The 23,686-nt window shown below is 41.3% G+C and overlaps 1 protein-coding gene across 1 annotated transcript; it reads right to left on the bottom strand.

Annotated features, from left to right (window-relative positions):
- Positions 1 to 16,674: 16,674 nt before the first annotated feature.
- On the bottom strand, positions 16,675 to 18,717 carry LOC110906366. The gene is made up of 2 exons (XM_022151511.1): positions 17,658 to 18,717; positions 16,675 to 17,543 (listed from the first exon to the last, which is right to left on the bottom strand). The coding sequence occupies exons 1-2, from the start codon at positions 18,715 to 18,717 to the stop codon at positions 16,675 to 16,677; spliced, it is 1,929 nt and encodes a 642-aa protein (XP_022007203.1).
- Between the last annotated feature and the right edge of the window lie 4,969 nt (positions 18,718 to 23,686).

Here is a 23,686-nt window from a genome sequence, read left to right on the forward strand (position 1 = left end):
AAAATTAGACCGAGAAATTAAAACATAGAAAGCATTAACTAAGTCGGATTAGGATCCGCGAGTTTCAGGAAGCCGTTAAATCGTAAAAAAAATAGACGTAAAAACGTTGAACCACACGCAAGTGTTGCAGCGTATTAACTCGCAAAATCTAGAACAAATCGTAAAACGACAAAATTGTAAAAAAAATGTAAGGTACATGGGACCAAAGTTAAAAGAGGAAAAGTGTTAGGGTTAAAAGTAGAAAATATTTGTGACAAATATGTAAAAGATGAAAACTATAGAGTTAAAACATAAAAGATGAAAACTATGAGAGTTATGTAAGAGATGAAAAAGGTTAAAAGTGTAAAAGACAAAAAAGTAATAGGGACAAAAGAGAAAAAAAGGAGCAATAAATGTGTTTAGTGACGACATCAGATTCCTAATTGATGGAGAAAGGTCTGGTGGCAATAAAAGTTACTTCTAGGAGATTGTCAAGTGTTTTCGCTGGACGATTCCATTCTTGGGTGGTTGGTTTTGTCACACCCTGGCTTTGCGGAAGCGTGGTTAATTTGGTGTGACTTCTTAATACCATAGCTTAATCATAACAACCTATATGAATTAAAAATATGCAAGATCATCCATTGATAATAAAAATATTAAACATTGTCTTAACGGGCTAACACCCAACAACCATAACTTGTCTAAACATTACAAATGCAAACTTAAAGTAAACATGGTTCAGGGACTGTGACTTGTCCAGGAAAGAGTCACAAGCCTCGAACCCTGGATGACCTCGGGCCTAATGCAGCGGAAAACAAGCCATACCGCGCCAGATCGCTAATTTCCTGAAATACATGTAAGTTGAAAAATCAACAATAATGTTGAGCGAGTTCATGCGAAAGTGCGTAAACAAACCTTTATCTTTATCAAAAACCTGGTATGTAGCAAATAAGGAAAAAGAGATCACCAATGGTTTGCAAGGCCATTGATATGTGTGAAGTGCAAGTAGGGATGACTCAAACCTAGCGGATTTATGCGTCGGGCACTAAGTCACCCCGAGGTCCGTTATGCTGGACCTGGGGCTGGGCTCGCTACACCCAGATAGATCTACCGCTCCTGTCCCTCGGTCCTACTACGAGGATTAATGGCCTCAAGTTGTGCCTACCCACTCACATGATCTAAGTAGTAAACCTCCTTACGCTAACCATACCATGTATAAACATATTCATAATCATAGTAACATGTATTTCACCCCCGCAGTTTATAAAACTGAAAACAGTTAAGAGAAAAGGGGGGACATGAACTCACAGTGAGTGCGTCACAATACCAAGTAATCCAAATATCCAACTGCTGCGCAACGACCTACATGTGCTAATTCTATTAGACGGATGGCCGTGCCTTAGCTTTATCGTTTATATTTTTGGGAAACAGTTAGACAACCGTTCCGCGTATATACTTGGTAATTTAATTTCCTTCCCAAGGATGGGGGAATTAATACATGCGCGTTTATAATATTAAGTCTCACTTAATATATTTTATTTCTCATTCCAAAATATAATTATTTTTCTCAAAAATAATATATTTTCTCTTTACATAATACTTTCCAAAATAATATGTTGACAACATACGCATTTATGAATATTTCCGGATAAGGCGTAAGTTACGTTTTGGCGATTAAGTGGTAATAGTAATTACCATTGTAACTTATATGTTTGTCGTATAAGCGTTGGTATTATTTTGGGTTCGACAAAGTTAGTAAATATTATTTTTACTCTAAAAATAATATTTATATATTTTCACAAAATAATAATAAACAGTGTGGTGAAAAATCATATTTATCGAATATATATTTATCACGTTTAGTTTTTGTGAAAATCCCACCTCCGAATATTTGTGATAAAGTCATGGCGAAATATATTTTGTAAACATTTCAAAAATAACTCTAACACTTGTAATTAATTCTAAGTGTTATATTTTAGAAAATTTCGCCAGAGTTTCCCCTGTAACTGGAGGTGGCCACGCTTTCAAGCGTATCATTTTCTTTTACAAATCATTTCAACACTTCTTTTAAATCAACCAATCAATTTCCAACACATTAAACAAGTTTCAACACTTCAAACTTGTAGACTAGTATGTAAAATCGCATTATTACATGAACTTGTAATTTTTCTAAAACTATTGTGTAGATCTCGTTATATTTAGTGGATCTATGTATAATATAGTTTAGTCTTGCAAAAACCCCGTTTTTGGAACAAATCACTCTTTACAACTTCCCGACAATTTTTATAAAAATTGTTATTTTGTCGGATCTTTCGTTTCACAAGTGTTTATACACTTGTAGTTTATAAAAATCATCTTTGTTAGCATGTTATCCAACTTATATAAAACATGATTTTCTCGACACCCGGTTCTACGAATATACCACTTGTACATACGTAGATCGGCTCGTTTAAAATACTATTTTTCATGTCAAAACACTTTTACACAAGTTCATGTTTCCCGTGTGGTGGAGTTTCACCTTTTAACCCTTGTACCGCTAGAAACAAGCTTATGTTAGGATACATGATCTTAACAAAGTCGGGTTAAACGATGATAAGAGCCACCACATCGTAGATCGGGTCTCTACAACCAACATATTCAAATACTACGACTTTTACACGCGTTATATTCCTTTAACCAACAATATTCGAGTTTTAGTAGACTTTATAGATTCAAAAGATGGGTTACCGACTTTTAACCGTTAAAAATCCTTTTAACCACTTTAGATACGATCAAGAACAAGTTTTAAATGTTATACCTCTAGCTCGGGGCTAGGGAAGATCTTTGGCGAAAATGGCGTGGATAAAAGCAAATGAACGTGGTCCTTCAACTTCCGCTTGCTTCAAGCTTCCTCGTACGTGATCCCCGACACTTGTATGAGCTTGGAATGGCAAGACAAGAACCGAAAATATGATGGATGGTTGGAGTGTGGGTGTTCGGCCGAGAAGAGAGGGAGCAAGAGAGAGAGAGTAAAGTGTTGGTGAAAATGGATGGGTTAACTCTTGTGCTTAGGGTTGGTTTTATAGACAAAGATTGTGCCATCGTCCAACGGTTTCTTGTCGTCTAGATATCCACAACATCAATTAAAATATCAAAAAGTTGTACTCCCCTTGTCCTTTCTTGTTGGCCGATCCCATTAGGGGGGTGGGGTATCCGGTTGGGTCTCGATCGTTCAGTTAGAGTTCAGTTATGTAAAGTAGGTTAAGTTTAGAGATTAACCCCGTTAGTTGCGTGACGCGTTATAAAGCGGGTGTTAGGGTAATCAGGGTCCCTAACTGGCTCAGAAAAAGACTAATAATATTTCTGGCAATATTTTTATGTTCTGGGTATAGTCCGGTTGTTCGGTCGGATAGTAATCCGTTAAAGTGCTTAAGTAATCCTTTAAGCGTCGTAAATAATATTTTTAGCGACACAATTTATTCTACAAAGTGTCAGGAATAATTCCTCATATTTTGGCACTTTATTAATTAGCTAGAAGCTAGTGTGTTGATAAAAGTGCTGTGTTTCGTGCCTAGAGTACGTTTTAGGCACATCCAATCTCTGTATCTTATTCCTAGAGACGCAACTATACAACCCTTGTATCCCTACACACACTACGGGTGTAGTAAAATATTTCTGGCTCATTCAGGCCTTTAGAGGCAGTGTTTGCCTGATGCTGGCTATATCAGCATGTTCAATAGGTTATCCGTTCAAATGCTACTGTGCTTTTGTGCATCATGTTTGTCACTAAAGTTCAGTAAATAAGTAATGTAGTGACGGAAAAATCAAAGTATGATGCAGATATGTACAAGTATCAACAATCAAGTAGCAGTTTATCAGAAATCTCAGTTAAGCACAGTAATTAGGCAACAATTAATAGTTAATTAAGTCGTACGGATACCTGGTTTTGTGAGGGTTGTCACATTCTCCCCCGTTAAATAAATTTCGTCCCGAAATTTTAAATTCTGCTTGTAGAAGCAGGGTTCTCAGGAAATAAGTGGGGGTATTTCTCCTTCATTCGGTCTTCACGCTCCCAGGTGAATTCAGGACCATGTCTAGCATTCCAGCGAACTTTGACGAGCTTGACACTGCTTCGGCGGGTCTTGTTAACCTTCCAATCCGTGACCTCGACAGGTTCTTCAACGAAGTGGAGCGTGTCATCAATATGAATTTCGTCGGTAGGAATGGCAACGTTAACTTGAGTTGGACTTCTCTTTAGATTGGATACATGAAATGTATCGTGAACATTATTTAGTTCGGCAGGTAGATCCAACTTGTATGCTACGGTCCCGATTCTTTCCAAAACCTTGAAAGGACCAATGTAGCGCGGATTCAACTTCCCACGTTTCCCAAATCGTGCCACACCCTTCCAGGGTGATACCTTCAACAAAACCATATCCCCAACCTCAAACTCCTGAGGTTTCCTTTTCAGATCTGCGTAGGTCTTCTGACGGTCACGAGCCGCGCTAATGCGATCGCGGATTTGCGCAATCTTATCTGTAGTTTCCTGAACTACATCGGGACCTACCAATTGTCTATCACCTGCGTCAGACCAACAGAGCGGCGACCTGCACTTGCGCCCATATAACGCTTCGAATGGCGCGGCACCAATACTGGTGTGGTAGCTGTTGTTGTATGAAAATTCAACCAGGGGTAAATGCTTATCCCAGCTACCGCCTAAATCCATCACACATGCTCTCAGCATGTCCTCCAACGTCTGAATTGTCCGCTCACTTTGGCCGTCGGTCTGCGGGTGGAAAGCTGTGCTCATATTCAGCTTTGAGCCAAAAGCTTCCTGGAAGGATTGCCATATCCTCGATACGAACCTCCCATCTCTATCAGAAATAATCGAGAGAGGTACTCCATGGCGTGTAACAATCTCTCTCATATAGATTTCGGCCAATTTGCTTGTATGATCCTTCTCGCGGATAGGCAAGAAGTGTGCTGACTTCGTTAAGCGATCCACTATCACCCAGATAGTGTCATGGCCTCTTGGCGTCCTTGGCAACTTCGTAATAAAATCCATGGAGATTTCTTCCCACTTCCACTGGGGAATTTTTGGTTGCTGCAGAAGTCCCGAAGGTTTCTGGTATTCCGCCTTAACTTTGGCGCAAGTTAAACATTTGCTCACGTAAATAGCAACATCGCCTTTCATCCTAGGCCACCAGTAATAATCCTTAAGATCCTGGTACATCTTATCCGCTCCAGGGTGGATAGAGTACCGCGACTTGTGAGCTTCATCAAAGATAATTTCTCTTAAACCACCAAACAGAGGAACCCAAATCCTTTTCTCAAAACACAACGTTCCTTCCCTGTTTGGCACCAATATCTTCTCCATCCCACGGAGATATTCTTCCTCAAGGTTTCCCTCCTTGAGAGCTTCCTTCTGTGCTGCACGAACGCGCGAGGAAAGGTCGGTTTGAATTATCATTTCCATAGCCCTAACCCTTATGGGCTTGATCCTCTCTTTACGACTTAGGGCATCAGCGACCACATTCGCCTTCCCTGGATGATACTTGATCTCGCAGTCGTAATCGTTCAACAACTCGACCCATCGTCTTTGCCTCATGTTCAACTCCTTCTGGTTGAATATATGCTGGAGGCTCTTGTGATCTGTAAAGATTGTACACTTCGTACCGTAAAGGTAGTGTCTCCAGATCTTCAAAGCAAAAACCACTGCGCCTAGCTCCAAATCATGAGTGGTATAGTTCTTTTCATGCACCTTCAGTTGGCGTGATGCGTAGGCGATAACCTTTTGGCGTTGCATCAACACACAACCCAATCCTTGACGCGATGCGTCGCAGTATACCACAAAATCGTCGGTACCTTCCGGTAGAGCTAAGATTGGCGCGTTACAAAGCTTATCCTTCAATATCTGAAAGGCTTCATCCTGTTTGATTCCCCAATCAAACTTCTTATCCTTTTGCGTGAGGAGTGTCAACGGTTGAGCGATCTTTGAAAAGTTCTCGATGAACCTTCGATAATAGCCAGCCAAACCCAAGAATTGCCGAATCTCGGTTGGCGTTTTTGGCGTTTCCCAGTCTTTGATCGCCTCAATCTTGGTGGGATCCACGTGGATTCCATCTCCATTCACCACGTGCCCAAGGAATTGCACCTCACGTAGCCAAAACTCACACTTAGAGAACTTGGCGTACAACTGTTCTTTCTTTAGCAGCTCCAGAATGGCTCTAAGATGCTGCTCGTGCTCAGCCTTTGTCTTCGAATAAATCAAAATGTCGTCGATGAATACAATCACGAACTTATCCAAGTGTGGCTTACAAACTCGGTTCATCAAATCCATGAACACTGCAGGTGCGTTTGTCAAACCAAACGGCATAACGAGAAACTCGTAGTGTCCATATCGAGTTCTGAAGGCTGTCTTCGGGATACTCTCCTCCTGTATCCGTAGCTGATGGTATCCAGATCGAAGATCGATCTTTGAATAGAAGCTTGAACCTTGAAGCTGGTCGAACAGATCATCGATTCTTGGCAGGGGATACCTATTCTTGATCGTCAGCTTGTTCAACTCTCTGTAGTCAATGCACATACGGAAACTACCGTCCTTCTTCTTCACAAACAAAACTGGAGCTCCCCAAGGCGAGAAGCTTGGTCGGATAAAACCCTTGTCTAACAACTCTTGAAGTTGTGTCGACAGTTCTTGCATCTCAGACGGAGCAAGTCTGTAAGGTGCCTTAGCCACAGGCGCAGCGCCTGGAACTAAGTCGATGCGAAACTCCACTTGCCTTTGAGGTGGCAAGCCAGGCAAGTCTTCTGGAAAGACTTCTGGGTATTCTCTCACGACAGGGATGTCTTCGATCTTCAGCTCAGTAGCCTTCTTATCCACAATGTGTGCTAGAAAAGCAACACATCCTTTCTTCAAACACTTCCTTGCTTTCAGGCAGCTAATCATTCTTAACGGCGTCTCACGCTTCTCCCCATGAACAACAATGGTCTCACCATCGTCGGTCGGGATACGAATAATCTTCTCGTGACAAACTATCTCTGCCTTGTTACTCGATAACCAATCCATCCCTACTACCACGTCGAAGCTTCCCAACTGGACTGGTAGTAGATCGAGAGCAAACTCACGCTCTCCCAGCTCGATTACGCAACCTCGAATCACCTCGTTAGCTTCTACTAACTTCCCATTCGCTAATTCGATCGAGTATGGAATATCTAACTTACTAGCGGCTAAACCAAGCATGTTTCTAAATTCTAGCGATACGAAGCTATAATCGGCACCAGTATCAAACAAAACGGATGCATAGCGTTGGTTTACAGGGAACGTACCAGTGACAACGTTGGGATCCTGGCGCGCTTCCCTGGCTTCCATGTTAAACACTCTTCCGCGTGCCTGGTTTAATTCTGGGCAATTCCTCTTGAAATGCCCTTGATCTCCACAATTGAAACATCCGGGCCTCTGCCCGTTTCCACCATTGTTTCCAGCTTGGTGGTTTCCCTGGTTCCGATTCATGGCGCCTGCTTGGTTAGCATTATTAACACGGTTTCCATCACCTCCCTGGTTTCCTTGTGGGCGGTTCCCAGCACCACCACGGTTGTTCCTATTCCCATTTCCTCCTTGGCCTCCCCGGCCAGCATTAGCCCAACAGAAATCCTTCGTATGACCAGTCTTCCCACATGATTCACAAACTCTCAGGCTGCAACGACCAGAGTGATGTTTTTGGCATGAGTTGCACTTGGGGTGTGCACCCATGTATCCCTTCCCTTTCTTTCTACCACCAGCTGAATCTTGAGCTGGCGCATTCGATTCTCCCTTTTTAACCACCATCCCGGTGCTTTGCTTGAAACTCGAAAACTTTCGCTTACTACCACCAGATGACTCCACATGAGTCTCCTTCTTCTTGGGCTCAACCCCATCAAACTTGTTCAACCGAATCGCCTCTTCGGTGAGAGCCACACTCAGATCAATGGCTTCTGTGATGGTTGCAGGTTTGGAAGAAGTCACCATGCTGATTATCTGAGGAGCCAATCCCCAGATGAAGCGTTCAATCCTTTTGAACTCCGGTGTAACCATGTAGGGTACCACGTGCGACAAATCATGGAACCTCTGAACATACTCAGCTATCTTGGGACCTTCCATCTTCAGGTGCCAGAATTCGGTCTCTAACCTCTGGATTTCAGCACGAGAACAGTACTTCTTGCGCATAAGTTCTTTCAATTCAGTCCACGTCAGTGCGTAAGCTGCGGCTTCGCCAAGGGTCTGGACCTGTAGATTCCACCAGGATAGGGCTCCATCCACAAATAGCCCTGAGATGTAGGTGACTTGTTGATCTAGCGCGCATTTGCTCATGCGAAGTACGGACTCGGTTTTCTCAGCCCAGCGGACGAAAGCAACAGCACCACCTGTGCCGTCGAAGTTTATGGGCTTACAGTCCAAGAATTGTTTGTCGGTGCACCCTGCACATACATGACATCATAGGAACGACATTAGCATCTGCTAAAGGAATCCATTTAGGCCATGGTATGTCTTAATGACTTAGAGTTACCATGAGGAGGATTTTGGTTGCCGTTAATGTTCGAGCTACTTCCGCTTGGTCCTCCTTGCGAGGCAGCATATTGAGCAATGGCGGCAGCAATAACTTGCTGTAGTTCTTCAGGAGTAGTGGGCATCGGCTGCGGTTGACGTCTTGGTGCCATCTTCTAAAGATGCGTACGTCGATTAGGCCATAATAAACATACGTATATAGTAATAGTAATAGCATATAACATCTCATGTTATCAATATATCACACACAACATCCCATGTCCCAACATCCCATGTTGCAAATATCATACATACAACATCCCATGTCCCAACATCCCATGTTGCAAATATCATACATACAACATCCCATGTCCCAACATCCCATGTTGCAAATATCATACATACAACATCCCATGTCCCAACATCCCATGTTGCAAGTATCATACATACAACATCCCATGTCACAAAACATAAATAAGCAATCAAGTGAATCAGATGTGGTGAGAATACGGCGATTGTTATATATATCGAGACCATAATGTGGTAAGGGTATCAGTACGTCACTGTATCATACAATCACAAATCAAATAGGGGCTACATCACCCCTGTCAAAAACAATATAACACCAGTGTCACATACATCCAGTACATCAACAATATCAACAAAAATCAGTATCGTCAGATGGTCTCCAAAAGGCTGTGCAGTCACAATCGCGGTCGTCTCACCATCGTCTACCACTATGGCACCAATGAGCCCTATGCGGATGGGGGTGGAGGAGGGGGAAAGTGAGTGTAGAGCAAGCGGCGTAAGTGAAGCCAATCCTCCTCCATTGCCTGCTGAGTGCGAATAACAGAAGCGATCTGCTGCTCCAAAGTCAAAAGTCGGGCAGCATAGTCAGGAGGTAATGATCGAAAAGGCTGAAAAGATGAAGATGTCTGACCATGATATGGACCTAGTGATAACTGAGCCCTCTCGAGCTCCTGGAGTCGCTGTGTATGGGAATCATGCTGATGGACAAAGGACATCAAGACGTCCTCTATGGTATGTCCCATATGGAATGGATGATATGGATCAGTGGGTGGCATCGGTGAGGAAGATGACCAAAGCAGTGGCGTGCTGGTGGGATCGAATGGTGCTACATGAACAGAAGATGGAACAGGTGTCATCTGAGGTACGAAAGGCATAGGCATCGGTATGTGCCCAAAGGGGTGGGCTGAAGAGCCCTCTCCAGGCCCTGCTGGAGGTACAAACGGTGGGATCTGAAATGAAAAATCAGCATGATGTGCTGCAGTGTGATGTGGGGGAAACGGTGGAACATCCTCGTCAGCCGGTATCCAACCGTGCTGAGCCTCCTCATCGGGTGGATCCATATGCTCTGCAAATAGAGCGTGCTCAGGCTCAATGGGTACAGGATCAAAAGGAGCAATGACAGGATCAACATGATCAATATGATGGTCAACAGGGACGTCAGCAATCAAAGGTGGGTCAACAAAAGGATCAACAGCATGATCAGCAACTAACAAAGGGACATCATCAACAGGAGGATCGCCAACAGGCGGGTCAGCCAAAACGGGCTCAATAGGAACGTCAGCATGTACCAAGTCATGCTCATGCACAGGATCGAAAGCAGCTGCCTGCTCTGGGGCCACGGCAGGCTCTGGGTCATCAAAAGCCATGTCAAAATCAAACTCTGGATCAATGGGGTCGATAGGATCAGCAGGATCAACAGGATCAACAGGGTCCTCCATATGCTGGTCCATAGGAATATACTCAATATCGCGGTCAGGATCAAATCCTGGAGGAAAAACGGGATCGGAATCCTCAATATCGTCGTGCTCGAACACAAAGCTCGGAATGGGGGCGGCAGAAGATGCCTGATCGGGGTCCGAGTCATGAACAAAATGCTGCGTGCTCACCTCGTGAGACGGAGCAGATGCCACAGACTCAAAAGAGTCTGGGACCGGTGAGTGGACGGGCGAGTCTCCAGCTGGGGCACCAGCGATCATCAAGAGACCGCCAGCGGGTAAAGGGGCTGCATCAGGAACCTCGTCCTCAAAAGGCTCGTCCTCGTAGAGATCAATGTCGCCGTCAGCCTCGGCGTCTGGTAATAACTCGTGTGCTGGGTATGAAGCAAGAGGAATCGGAGCTGGAATCACAACAAGGGGAAGATACTCAGCAGGATCGCCATCAATAGGCTCATAGGCACCCTCGGGTAAAGCGAAGGGCAAGGAGTCATCAGTATGCTCATCAGCGCCGTCGGGTAGAGCGAACGGCTGGAAGTCATCATCATCCGTGCTCGTGTAGTCTGAGGTATGCACCTCATGCTCCGATGACACAATGTCATCCGACACTATGGGTAGAGGTCCAGTGGTATCTGAGTCTCCGGTGCCTAATGTATCCATGTGTCTGTAACACAATCATAAGTATGCACAAATAATCAGTAAATCAGGTAATCACATAAGTTACCAAATAATAATCACATAATCCTCCTAGTCCCACTAGCCTCCCAGCCTCCCAGACTGTCCTTCCTAGTCCCACTAGCCAACTTTCCCAGCCTCCCAGACTGACTCCCTAGTCCCACTAGCAAATTCTCCCAGCCTCCCAGACTGACTCCCTAGTCCCACTAGCAAATTCTCCCAGCCTCCCACACTGACTCCCTAGTCCCACTAGACAACTACCTCGATCCATTAGATCGAGCCTCGGCCTCCCAGACCGAGCCTCAGTCTCCCAGACCGAGCCTCAGCCTCCCAGACTGAGCCTAAAAATAATAAATAAAATATGCTCAACATTTGTTTATAAAAATGTTTTGGATCTGGACTTAAATGGTATGCAGAAAAATGTTTTCGTGAGAGCCCTAGTGATCGTAGTCTAGACTCGAGAAGGAATCCTAGTTCGCTATGATCAGGGCTCTGATACCAAGCTGTCACACCCTGGCTTTGCGGAAGCGTGGTTAATTTGGTGTGACTTCTTAATACCATAGCTTAATCATAACAACCTATATGAATTAAAAATATGCAAGATCATCCATTGATAATAAAAATATTAAACATTGTCTTAACGGGCTAACACCCAACAACCATAACTTGTCTAAACATTACAAATGCAAACTTAAAGTAAACATGGTTCAGGGACTGTGACTTGTCCAGGAAAGAGTCACAAGCCTCGAACCCTGGATGACCTCGGGCCTAATGCAGCGGAAAACAAGCCATACCGCGCCAGATCGCTAATTTCCTGAAATACATGTAAGTTGAAAAATCAACAATAATGTTGAGCGAGTTCATGCGAAAGTGCGTAAACAAACCTTTATCTTTATCAAAAACCTGGTATGTAGCAAATAAGGAAAAAGAGATCACCAATGGTTTGCAAGGACATTGATATGTGTGAAGTGCAAGTAGGGATGACTCAAACCTAGCGGATTTATGCGTCGGGCACTAAGTCACCCCGAGGTCCGTTATGCTGGACCTGGGGCTGGGCTCGCTACACCCAGATAGATCTACCGCTCCTGTCCCTCGGTCCTACTACGAGGATTAATGGCCTCAAGTTGTGCCTACCCACTCACATGATCTAAGTAGTAAACCTCCTTACGCTAACCATACCATGTATAAACATATTCATAATCATAGTAACATGTATTTCACCCCCGCAGTTTATAAAACTGAAAACAGTTAAGAGAAAAGGGGGGACTGATCGGAGTGTCGCGCTCCGGTCAAAGATAATATTTATATACCCTAATTACCCTTAACAAATAGCTAGTGGTAGCAAGGGGTCGAACCACGAAGAGTATGTGGTTTGTGTGCGGATTTGATTGAATTATAAGACGTTGTCACTTTTATGAAGCTTGCTATATTGTTTTTGTATGTTTTTGTTTGATTGGAAGTTGTGAATTAGAATAACTAAAGTGATTAACTAAATTAACTACTCACGATTACTAAACGCAAGAAGTGAAAATGATTGTTTGAACAATAATAAGAAAACAAGTTTCACACCCGGTTCGGTAATTGCATTCCTAGGGTTCCTACACGTTTTAAGATTGATTCAATTGCAAAAACGATTAACGAGTTTAGTGTTACACGGCTTAGGTGCCAAGAGCTATCAACGTTATAAAGAACGGACCACAATGCACTTCGTTACCAAGAACATGTAAACTCTAACCTAGACAAGGCATAACTGCACATAAACATTTCATAAAGTCAAGTTTAATCTTCACTCGACGGTTTACGAATTCAATACAAATGCAAGACAATTATCATAAGTTTCAAATCAAGAAGCAATTTGTCACAAAATCAATCCAAGAACAATGTTTTAACCCTAGACTTACAATTAACCTACACCGGGGTGAAACCTCCGAGGAATTAGCCACGCATGATCGAAGAAACTTGATCACCGGATGTTGGAAGCATGAATTGGATCATTGTGAAGCTTGAAGATGGATTGATGGATGAAGGCTAGGGATTTGGATGATTGGTGATGGTAAATGGATGAGTGAATTGATGGATTGGGGAATTCGTGGAGCTAGGGTTTCGAATCAAGAAGATGATGATGAATTGTTCTTGATTCCGGTTGTAGAGAGGATGATGGATAGATTGGAGATCAAGTGGTTGAGAGTGGAAGAGATGGTGTGTATTGGCTCCAAGATGAGTATTCAAACTCAAGGGAAGTGTAACCCCCCTTTTTCCAAAAATTGACTTTTTCTCTAAAAAATCCCGTTTTTACCAATCAGCCAGTGTGCAGAAGATAATGCGTCAATTTCTGGCCTTTCAAAACCTAATATTTTGATTCGTCTCGTCGAGCTACCCCAAATGCATATATTATAAGCCCCGAAACTCATTTTCTAGCTCAGGATAAGCCAAAATGAAGTTTGGACTGTTTCTGACGCAAAGTTCAGCTCCGTTTTGCCTCTTTTTGCATTTTCTTCAATTATGTTCTCTCTAGCATCCGCCCAAAGCTTCGGTAAATCTCTAAAATGCACCTTAAACCCATCAATGTCTGCAAAACACAAACCACATCAAAGTAGTGTATTCTAGAAAGTAACTTCGTGTAATTAACCGAAATTAAAACCATTAAGCTATGGAATTTTATCAACCCATCACATCCCCACACTTGACTTTTGCTTGCCCTCAAGCAAATCTGTTTTTCACTTTCACATGGGTCGCACGAGAAACGCACTCCTCATTCCCGAGACAAAGGTTAAGGTCTAATGTCATGCTCAGTTCAAACTTTTTACAATTTTCGACATATTTAGCAATAAATGATTAATCATGTAAAAGTGGTTATCCAAGATTAACCCGCTCTTAAAACTCGCAATTCATACATATCCCTCACAATGTTCACTCCACTCGGTTTGCAAGTTAGCTAATTTTAATGATGTATTAGCACTTTTTAAAGTAATCACTCAACACCGATTAGAACACGTACCCGCATAGGCTTGCAACTCAATCATTCTCCACCACCGAACACAAATACTAAGCACAAGTCAAAAGGTCTTTGTAAGGGTTGTAATGGGGCTAGGTTAAGGGTAGGAAGTGTGATATTTAAAGTGGCTAAGGTGATGAAAATTCGATTTTATTTTATTACAAACCACTAAACTAAACAAAACTCAATATACACATCAACTATGAGGGAACAACTTTCGCCTTTTATTCCAACAACTACTTCGACATCTTTTTGTGTTTTTTTTTCTCAACGCTTTCTCATTTTTTTTCTTTTTTTTTTCTTAACATTTTCTGAATTTTTGCTTTTTTTTATATATGAATAAATCACAACTATACAGACTTAACTCCTATAATCGAATCTTCATCACACGGGTTTAAAAAGAAAAGGCTTAAGGTTATGGGCTAAATAGGTCGTCAAACGAAAGGTTTAGGCTCAAAGTTGGCTACTAAGGGATAAATTTTTGGGTAAGGATAGAAAAATGGTGTAAAAGGAAAAGGTTCACCTAATGCCTTAATCATTCTCGTGCTTGTATTCGGTCTATGGTCTCAAACGTATCAAAAGATGCAAGTTCTACAATACGCGACTAATGGTCCACTCAAACAAAGAAACATGTATATGTAAATCTATGCTATAAAAGTGGCTCAAAACCTCACGTATAAGGGTATGGTATGTGATATGCATAAAATGCTAGTTTCTTAGGCGAATTATTCCCAAATAACCACCCGCTAAATACCCGTCATGCTATTAACTTGAACTTGACCATGACAAAAGACCAAATGAGTTGTGACATCCCTCGTTAACTTAGTTACTTGTGCTTTTTAGATTGCTTCAAACAAAGACATTTTGAAAAATTTTTGAAATTTTTCCCCCATCCCCACACCTGAGGTAAACATTGTCCTCAATGTGTAGTGTTTAAATGAACGGGTCAAAAATCGAAAAACTTTTACTACTCCCCCATCCCCACACTTGAGGTAAACATTGTCCTCAATGTGTAAGAACTAGAGTTTTTAAAAACGCACAAGGGATGTGACACGACTAACTTCCCCAAAATTTCACCCCGGAAAAATAATATACAATTTACAATCCACTTATTTGCTAACTAAAAAATCAAAAGTAAAAAGGGAACGTATGCACCTGATTTTTAGAGCTCATTCCTCGTGTGCTCTTCATCTCTTCAACAAAGCGGTCATCTCACAAACATAATGTACCTACAAATCTTAACCCTTGTGTAGAAGCATGCTTCTCACAACCATTAAAATTTATTAGCTACCTAGTTCTACCACTTTTATGAAAATATTACCAAGTCATACATTAATTTACTTTGATTTATGTGGAAAAATAATTTACAACAATAACAAGCCTAACTCACTTTCGTAGGAATCACGGTTGCATTTAGCTTATGCAACAAGCCCTTTTAAACCCCCCAATAGCTTGGGAGGACGAGACGGTCTCGTGAGGGTTATATAGGGAACACACCCACAAAGTTCATTTAACTAGGCAATAATTAAATAAAAACAAAAAGAAATAACGGAAAATAATATACAACAACAACAACATAAAACATACCATACCTCTACCGCTGATATCGCTCGTTTGGATCCATGGGCGATTTTTTGTTTTTTTTAATAGGGAATAGGGTGTTTTGGGTCCAAAAAGAACGAGACAAGGAGGGAAAAGGTTCGGGTGTAAAAATTTCATGTTCATTGCAACTCACCAATATGGCCGTGTCAGAATTCGTAGAATGACAATGCGATACGATACGTACTATTCAACTGAATTAGGCTCCATATAGATATAAATAAAGTTGCACTCACAAACACACATTACATAAAATCTACTAATTTAAATCTATTATACAATACTCTACCCACCCATTATTAAAAATTAAAAATTTGTAATAAAAGGTGATTATGGATCGGGTTTTTAAGAGAAGCGGGTGAAGACTTGGGGTGATTTGGAATCTCACAAAACGAAGAACAGACACCACAAAAATATTCACCTCTTTTTTTCTTTTTCTTTTTGTTTTTCTTTTCAAAAACTTAGGTGAATGTTTAGAAGATCTAGGTCGGGTGTGTGTAGCTTGACAGAAGCAAAGGAGAGAAAAAAATTGACTTCAGCATCATGCCGGAGCACTTCGCGTCGGCCACGGTGTCTCCGGCGTCGGCGACGGCAACTGGGTAACGCATATACATCTGACGCCAATCTCCCCTGCATACGCCACTCTTTAAACGGCCGTCGGCGACGGCTATTCCGGCGTCGGCGACGCCATCAAAGTTCAACAAAAACCTCCGACGCCTTGTATTCCTGCCTACGCGAGAAGTGGCCGACGCCACTTGGTGAATAACCGTCGACGACGGTGATGTCGGCGTCGCTGACGCTCAATCAGTGGCCAACTTTTAATTTTTTTTTTTTCAATTTTTTCAGCTGAATTTTCAGTTTTGCAGATTAATGTTGCTGTGAGAACGATGATGTTGACATATGATGTCAACTTTGACTACTAAATATATTTTATCATTATTAGTGTGCTGTTGTTTTCACTCAAGTTCAGCCCCTTTTTTTATTTTTTTATTAGTATTAAAAACAACATCACTTTAAACAATTGTTTTTTTTATTATTATTATTTATTTTTTTATATATATTTTTTAAGTGTTTATCACGATTTAAAAAAAAAAAAAAAAAAACTAATACTAAACTACACTAAATAGATAAACTAAAACGAATTGTGAAAGGAAATATACAACAACAATTAACTTACCACCTCATGGTGGTCGAATGGCGTGCTGGCCGCCCACAAACTCCTCAAAATCACCCACCGGTGATTCATACCATTTGTTGCAAAACGGTCCAAACTTCATCACCTCCTCTTCCTTCTTCTTTTCTTGAGGCGACGTATTTGCCTTCTTCTTCTTGACCGTCTTCTTCTTTGTTTCTACAAACCTACCAACCATAGCACATACCTTTTTGTTTGGATTCATGTCCTTTTTAGGACACTTACCCTCACCGAGTGGGTTAGTAAAACTTGGAAAAACATTTAAATTTAATTTCCGGTCCCCAAACTTCATGCTTACCGTTCCCGTTGCACAATTTATTATGGCGTTAGCAGTTGCCAGGAACGGTCTACCCAGTATGACTACCGGTTGGGTGTCCTCAACACACCCAACATAGTCTACTACTAAAAAGTCAACTGGGTAGTAGCAATCATCTACCTTAACAATCACATCCTCAACCATCCCCCTTGGATGCGTGGGAGTCTGATCGGCCAATACCACGGGAGTATCAAATTTTTTTAATAGACCAAAATCATATTGGTCATACAAACTCCCGGGCAAGATGCTCACACAAGCTCCAAGATCTAGGAGCGCCCTCTCAATTTTAAATGTTCCAATTTGAATTGGAATAAGAGGATCTCCCGGATCTTGAGCTTTTTGGGGGAGCGCACTTGATAAAACGGCACTAACATGAGAAATCAAATCAACCGATTTGGGTAATTTGTTGTGCCGTTTTTCAATGCTCAACTCTTTCAAACATTCCACATGAGCCGGAACTTTTTTAATGTCATCAAGCAACGACAAATTAATTTTTGCTTGTTTAAAGATTTCCCACCTCTCATCCTTTGGTGGGCACCGATCTTTAAGCTTTGATGCATTAATCGGGTTAATTTGATTTAAACAATTTTCACAAAAAGAATTTTTATTCATGTTTTCAGTTTTATTTTGTGAAATCGTTTGTTGTTCATTTTTACTTTCCGACTCATCACTTGTATTTTCCACTATACCATCAACGCATTGTGGTGGTGGAATGTTTTCAACACTACTACAAACCTCATCATTTGAAAGAAGACTTACCGCGCTGATGTGCACATTCCTCACATTGCCTGTGCTTGAACTTTGATGCTTTGGGTTCATCGTAGTGTCACTTGGAAGCTTTCCAATGTTTCCTCTCATTTGAGCCACTTCCTCCGCGAGTTGGCCTACTTGCTTTGCCAATGCTTCATGTGATTTGTCCCGAATCTCATTCTCTTTCTTGGACTCTTGCATCATTGAAAGCATTGCATCCATTTTGGCACTCAAATCACCACCACCTCCTTGATTATTCATCGACCCGTGACCATCTTGATTGTAACCTCTTTGGCAATTTTGATGCGAATACCCACCTTGATTTCCCGATTGGAAATTCGGGTTCATTTGGTTGGAGGCATTACCATACCTAAAGTTAGGATGGTTCCTCAACCCGGGGTGGTAAGTATTGGAGTTCATATCATATTGCCTTCGGTCCCCATACACTTGATTTACCTCTACGGTGGCTTGACAATTCTCGGTCCGATGACGGATGTCTCCGCATTCTTCACATACGGCGTATTGCATCGCATTCACTTCCCTTTTCTTCATGCGAGCCAACTCCCGCTCTAATGTTTCAATTCGATCCTTAGAACTCGAATCACAGTCGGGCCAAGACCTTGAGGTGGGGTGCTTTTTGGCCCGATCAGCCGACTCTTTCGCTTTTGACCTCTTACTCATCCTTTCAAGGAACTCCCAATCGTCATCTTCATGATTGCTGAGTAAGGTTCCATTACTAGTTGACTCGAGACGATTCCATGTCGTGTCATCCAAACCACGTACAAAGCATTTCACCAATTCCCACTTTTCTATTTGGTGATGTGGGCACTTTCGCATCAACTCCCTAAATCTCGTGAAGGCTTCATGCAACGGTTCGCCCGATAATTGGCGAAAAGACCTAATTTCATCACGAGCATCATCGGTCTTTGCCATAGAATAGTATTCATCTAGAAAAGCTTGTTGCATTTCTTCCCATGTGCGAATGCTATTGGCCGGAAGTGTAAGGAACCACTGTTTTGCCTTGTCTTTCAACGAAAATTGAAATAACCGAAGCTTAACTTCCTCTAGTGCGAAATTGTGCCCCCCAATAGTATCACAAATGGAAGAGAACTCCGTTAAATGTGTGTACGGCTCATCATTGGACCTCCCATTGAAGTGAGGAAGTATGTTGATGTAATGCGGTTTACAATCAAACATCCTCCTTTCGCATACTATCGGAGAATTATTCTCGATCACTATCGGGCGGAAACGGCCATTTACTCCCCGTGGAGGTTGTTGACGACGTTGTGGACCATTAACTTCTTGATCGACCGGTCTTCGATTATCCCGTCTTTCACCTCTTCGATCCTCTCTTCGATTTTCCCTCGGGTTACCACCTCCCACGAAACGAGGAATTCGGTTAGGGTTTGCATTGTTGTTGTTGTTGTTGTTGTAAAACCCATCGTTCCGGTTCCGTTGGTTATTGTTTCGTGGTTGACGGTTGTTCCAATAACCATCATTTCTTCCACCTCCGTAACCGTATTCATCGTCCCCAACATAATTGGCGTTTTGGTAACCAAATTCCTCATCGTCATACCTTCTAGCATTGTAGACGTTTCCCCTATTCACGTAGCCCCAATCTTCATCATCATTAGCCCGATCATCGTATTATCCCCCATCGTCCGAATTTTCCGTGTGAATGCTTACGTGTTCCGGCGATTGATAACCGGGAACACTATACGGTTCATCATCGGGGATTGCATTCCTTAAATCGTCGATGTTGAAAAACGGATCTTCATTCGCGGGATTGCCGCGATCACGGTTACCTCTACGATCGGAGTTGACATTCCGATCATCAAGGTTGATAGGGAACGATGCTTGTCGGTGAAGGGGTTGTTGTTGAGGTGTTCGTTGGGTGTTGTTGGTGTTTTGGTTTTGGAACGGTGGAGTAGGTGGTCTTGCGTTGGTGTTACCACCCGGTTGTTCTTGGGGTATAGGTTGGGTGTTTTGAGCGGGATAAAAGGTTCCTCGGGATTGGAATTGATTTGGATTGAGGTTTTGGTTGGGGTTAAAGTCTTGGTTGGAGTTGTGGTTTGCCATTGAATCGGTTTCAATGGTCGGTGTGAGTGGTGGTGTTTGGTTCTTGCTTCTAACCGGCTTGCTAGGTTCCTTCTTGCAAGTCTTTCAATTTCCGGTTCGTAGACTAAAGGTGAAGTCCTCCCGGAATTTCCCGTACGCATGCACTACCTGTAACCTGCACAAGTAACACACCCCGCGTAACAAGCAAAAAGACAAGTACAAAAAGAAAGCTAAACAAATTAAACAGTTAATCACAAAAATTCAAACAATATCCAAACACAAAGCGCACGCACTCCCCGGCAGCGGCGCCAAAATTTGATCGGAGTGTCGCGCTCCGGTCAAAGATAATATTTATATACCCTAATTACCCTTAACAAATAGCTAGTGGTAGCAAGGGGTCGAACCACGAAGAGTATGTGGTTTGTGTGCGGATTTGATTGAATTATAAGACGTTGTCACTTTTATGAAGCTTGCTATATTGTTTTTGTATGTTTTTGTTTGATTGGAAGTTGTGAATTAGAATAACTAAAGTGATTAACTAAATTAACTACTCACGATTACTAAACGCAAGAAGTGAAAATGATTGTTTGAACAATAATAAGAAAACAAGTTTCACACCCGGTTCGGTAATTGCATTCCTAGGGTTCCTACACGTTTTAAGATTGATTCAATTGCAAAAACGATTAACGAGTTTAGTGTTACACGGCTTAGGTGCCAAGAGCTATCAACGTTATAAAGAACGGACCACAATGCACTTCGTTACCAAGAACATGTAAACTCTAACCTAGACAAGGCATAACTGCACATAAACATTTCATAAAGTCAAGTTTAATCTTCACTCGACGGTTTACGAATTCAATACAAATGCAAGACAATTATCATAAGTTTCAAATCAAGAAGCAATTTGTCACAAAATCAATCCAAGAACAATGTTTTAACCCTAGACTTACAATTAACCTACACCGGGGTGAAACCTCCGAGGAATTAGCCACGCATGATCGAAGAAACTTGATCACCGGATGTTGGAAGCATGAATTGGATCATTGTGAAGCTTGAAGATGGATTGATGGATGAAGGCTAGGGATTTGGATGATTGGTGATGGTAAATGGATGAGTGAATTGATGGATTGGGGAATTCGTGGAGCTAGGGTTTCGAATCAAGAAGATGATGATGAATTGTTCTTGATTCCGGTTGTAGAGAGGATGATGGATAGATTGGAGATCAAGTGGTTGAGAGTGGAAGAGATGGTGTGTATTGGCTCCAAGATGAGTATTCAAACTCAAGGGAAGTGTAACCCCCCTTTTTCCAAAAATTGACTTTTTCTCTAAAAAATCCCGTTTTTACCAATCAGCCAGTGTGCAGAAGATAATGCGTCAATTTCTGGCCTTTCAAAACCTAATATTTTGATTCGTCTCGTCGAGCTACCCCAAATGCATATATTATAAGCCCCGAAACTCATTTTCTAGCTCAGGATAAGCCAAAATGAAGTTTGGACTGTTTCTGACGCAAAGTTCAGCTCCGTTTTGCCTCTTTTTGCATTTTCTTCAATTATGTTCTCTCTAGCATCCGCCCAAAGCTTCGGTAAATCTCTAAAATGCACCTTAAACCCATCAATGTCTGCAAAACACAAACCACATCAAAGTAGTGTATTCTAGAAAGTAACTTCGTGTAATTAACCGAAATTAAAACCATTAAGCTATGGAATTTTATCAACCCATCAGGGACATGAACTCACAGTGAGTGCGTCACAATACCAAGTAATCCAAATATCCAACTGCTGCGCAACGACCTACATGTGCTAATTCTATTAGACGGATGGCCGTGCCTTAGCTTTATCGTTTATATTTTTGGGAAACAGTTAGACAACCGTTCCGCGTATATACTTGGTAATTTAATTTCCTTCCCAAGGATGGGGGAATTAATACATGCGTGTTTATAATATTAAGTCTCACTTAATATATTTTATTTCTCATTCCAAAATATAATTATTTTTCTCAAAAATAATATATTTTCTCTTTACATAATACTTTCCAAAATAATATGTTGACAACATACGCATTTATGAATATTTCCGGATAAGGCGTAAGTTACGTTTTGGCGATTAAGTGGTAATATTAATTACCATTGTAACTTATATGTTTGTCGTATAAGCGTTGGTATTATTTTGGGTTCGACAAAGTTAGTAAATATTATTTTTACTCTAAAAATAATATTTATATATTTTCACAAAATAATAATAAACAGTGTGTTGAAAAATCATATTTATCGAATATATATTTATCACGTTTAGTTTTTGTGAAAATCCCACCTCCGAATATTTGTGATAAAGTCATGGCGAAATATATTTTGTAAACATTTCAAAAATAACTCTAACACTTGTAATTAATTCTAAGTGTTATATTTTAGAAAATTTCGCCAGAGTTTCCCCTGTAACTGGAGGTGGCCACGCTTTCAAGCGTATCATTTTCTTTTACAAATCATTTCAACACTTCTTTTAAATCAACCAATCAATTTCCAACACATTAAACAAGTTCCAACACTTCAAACTTGTAGACTAGTATGTAAAATCGCATTATTACATGAACTTGTAATTTTTCTAAAACTATTGTGTAGATCTCGTTATATTTAGTGGATCTATGTATAATATAGTTTAGTCTTGCAAAAACCCCGTTTTTGGAACAAATCACTCTTTACAACTTCCCGACAATTTTTATAAAAATTGTTATTTTGTCGGATCTTTCGTTTCACAAGTGTTTATACACTTGTAGTTTATAAAAATCATCTTTGTTAGCATGTTATCCAACTTATATAAAACATGATTTTCTCGACACCCGGTTCTACGAATATACCACTTGTACATACGTAGATCGGCTCGTTTAAAATACTATTTTTCATGTCAAAACACTTTTACACAAGTTCATGTTTCCCGTGTGGTGGAGTTTCACCTTTTAACCCTTGTACCGCTAGAAACAAGCTTATGTTAGGATACATGATCTTAACAAAGTCGGGTTAAACGATGATAAGAGCCACCACATCGTAGATCGGGTCTCTACAACCAACATATTCAAATACTACGACTTTTACACGCGTTATATGCTTTTAACCAACCAACAATATTCGAGTTTTAGTAGACTTTATAGATTCAAAAGATGGGTTACCGACTTTTAACCGTTAAAAATCCTTTTAACCACTTTAGATACGATCAAGAACAAGTTTTAAATGTTATACCTCTAGCTCGGGGCTAGGGAAGATCTTTGGCGAAAATGGCGTGGATAAAAGCAAATGAACGTGGTCCTTCAACTTCCGCTTGCTTCAAGCTTCCTCGTACGTGATCCCCGACACTTGTATGAGCTTGGAATGGCAAGACAAGAACCGAAAATATGATGGATGGTTGGAGTGTGGGTGTTCGGCCGAGAAGAGAGGGAGCAAGAGAGAGAGTAAAGTGTTGGTGAAAATGGATGGGTTAACTCTTGTGCTTAGGGTTGGTTTTATAGACAAAGATTGTGCCATCGTCCAACGGTTTCTTGTCGTCTAGATATCCACAACATCAATTAAAATATCAAAAAGTTGTACTCCCCTTGTCCTTTCTTGTTGGCCGATCCCATTAGGGGGGTGGGGTATCCGGTTGGGTCTCGATCGTTCAGTTAGAGTTCAGTTATGTAAAGTAGGTTAAGTTTAGAGATTAACCCCGTTAGTTGCGTGACGCGTTATAAAGCGGGTGTTAGGGTAATCAGGGTCCCTAACTGGCTCAGAAAAAGACTAATAATATTTCTGGCAATATTTTTATGTTCCGGGTATAGTCTGGTTGTTCGGTCGGATAGTAATCCGTTAAAGTGCTTAAGTAATCCTTTAAGCGTCGTAAATAATATTTTTAGC

Source organism: Helianthus annuus, chromosome 14 (genome assembly GCF_002127325.2).
Source record: "Helianthus annuus cultivar XRQ/B chromosome 14, HanXRQr2.0-SUNRISE, whole genome shotgun sequence".
Taxonomy (NCBI): Eukaryota; Viridiplantae; Streptophyta; class Magnoliopsida; order Asterales; family Asteraceae; genus Helianthus; species Helianthus annuus.

What these genes read in the sequence shown, in the direction of transcription:
- LOC110906366 (XM_022151511.1), bottom strand. Translation starts at nt 18,717, where the DNA reads ATGCAACAAGCTTTTCTAGATGAATACTATTCTATGGCAAAGACCGAT. An exon ending in TACAAGTGATGAGTCGGAAA is followed by an intron (nt 17,544 to 17,657) that starts GTAAAAATGAAC and finishes CAAAGCTTAAAG; the next exon opens with ATCGGTGCCCACCAAAGGAT.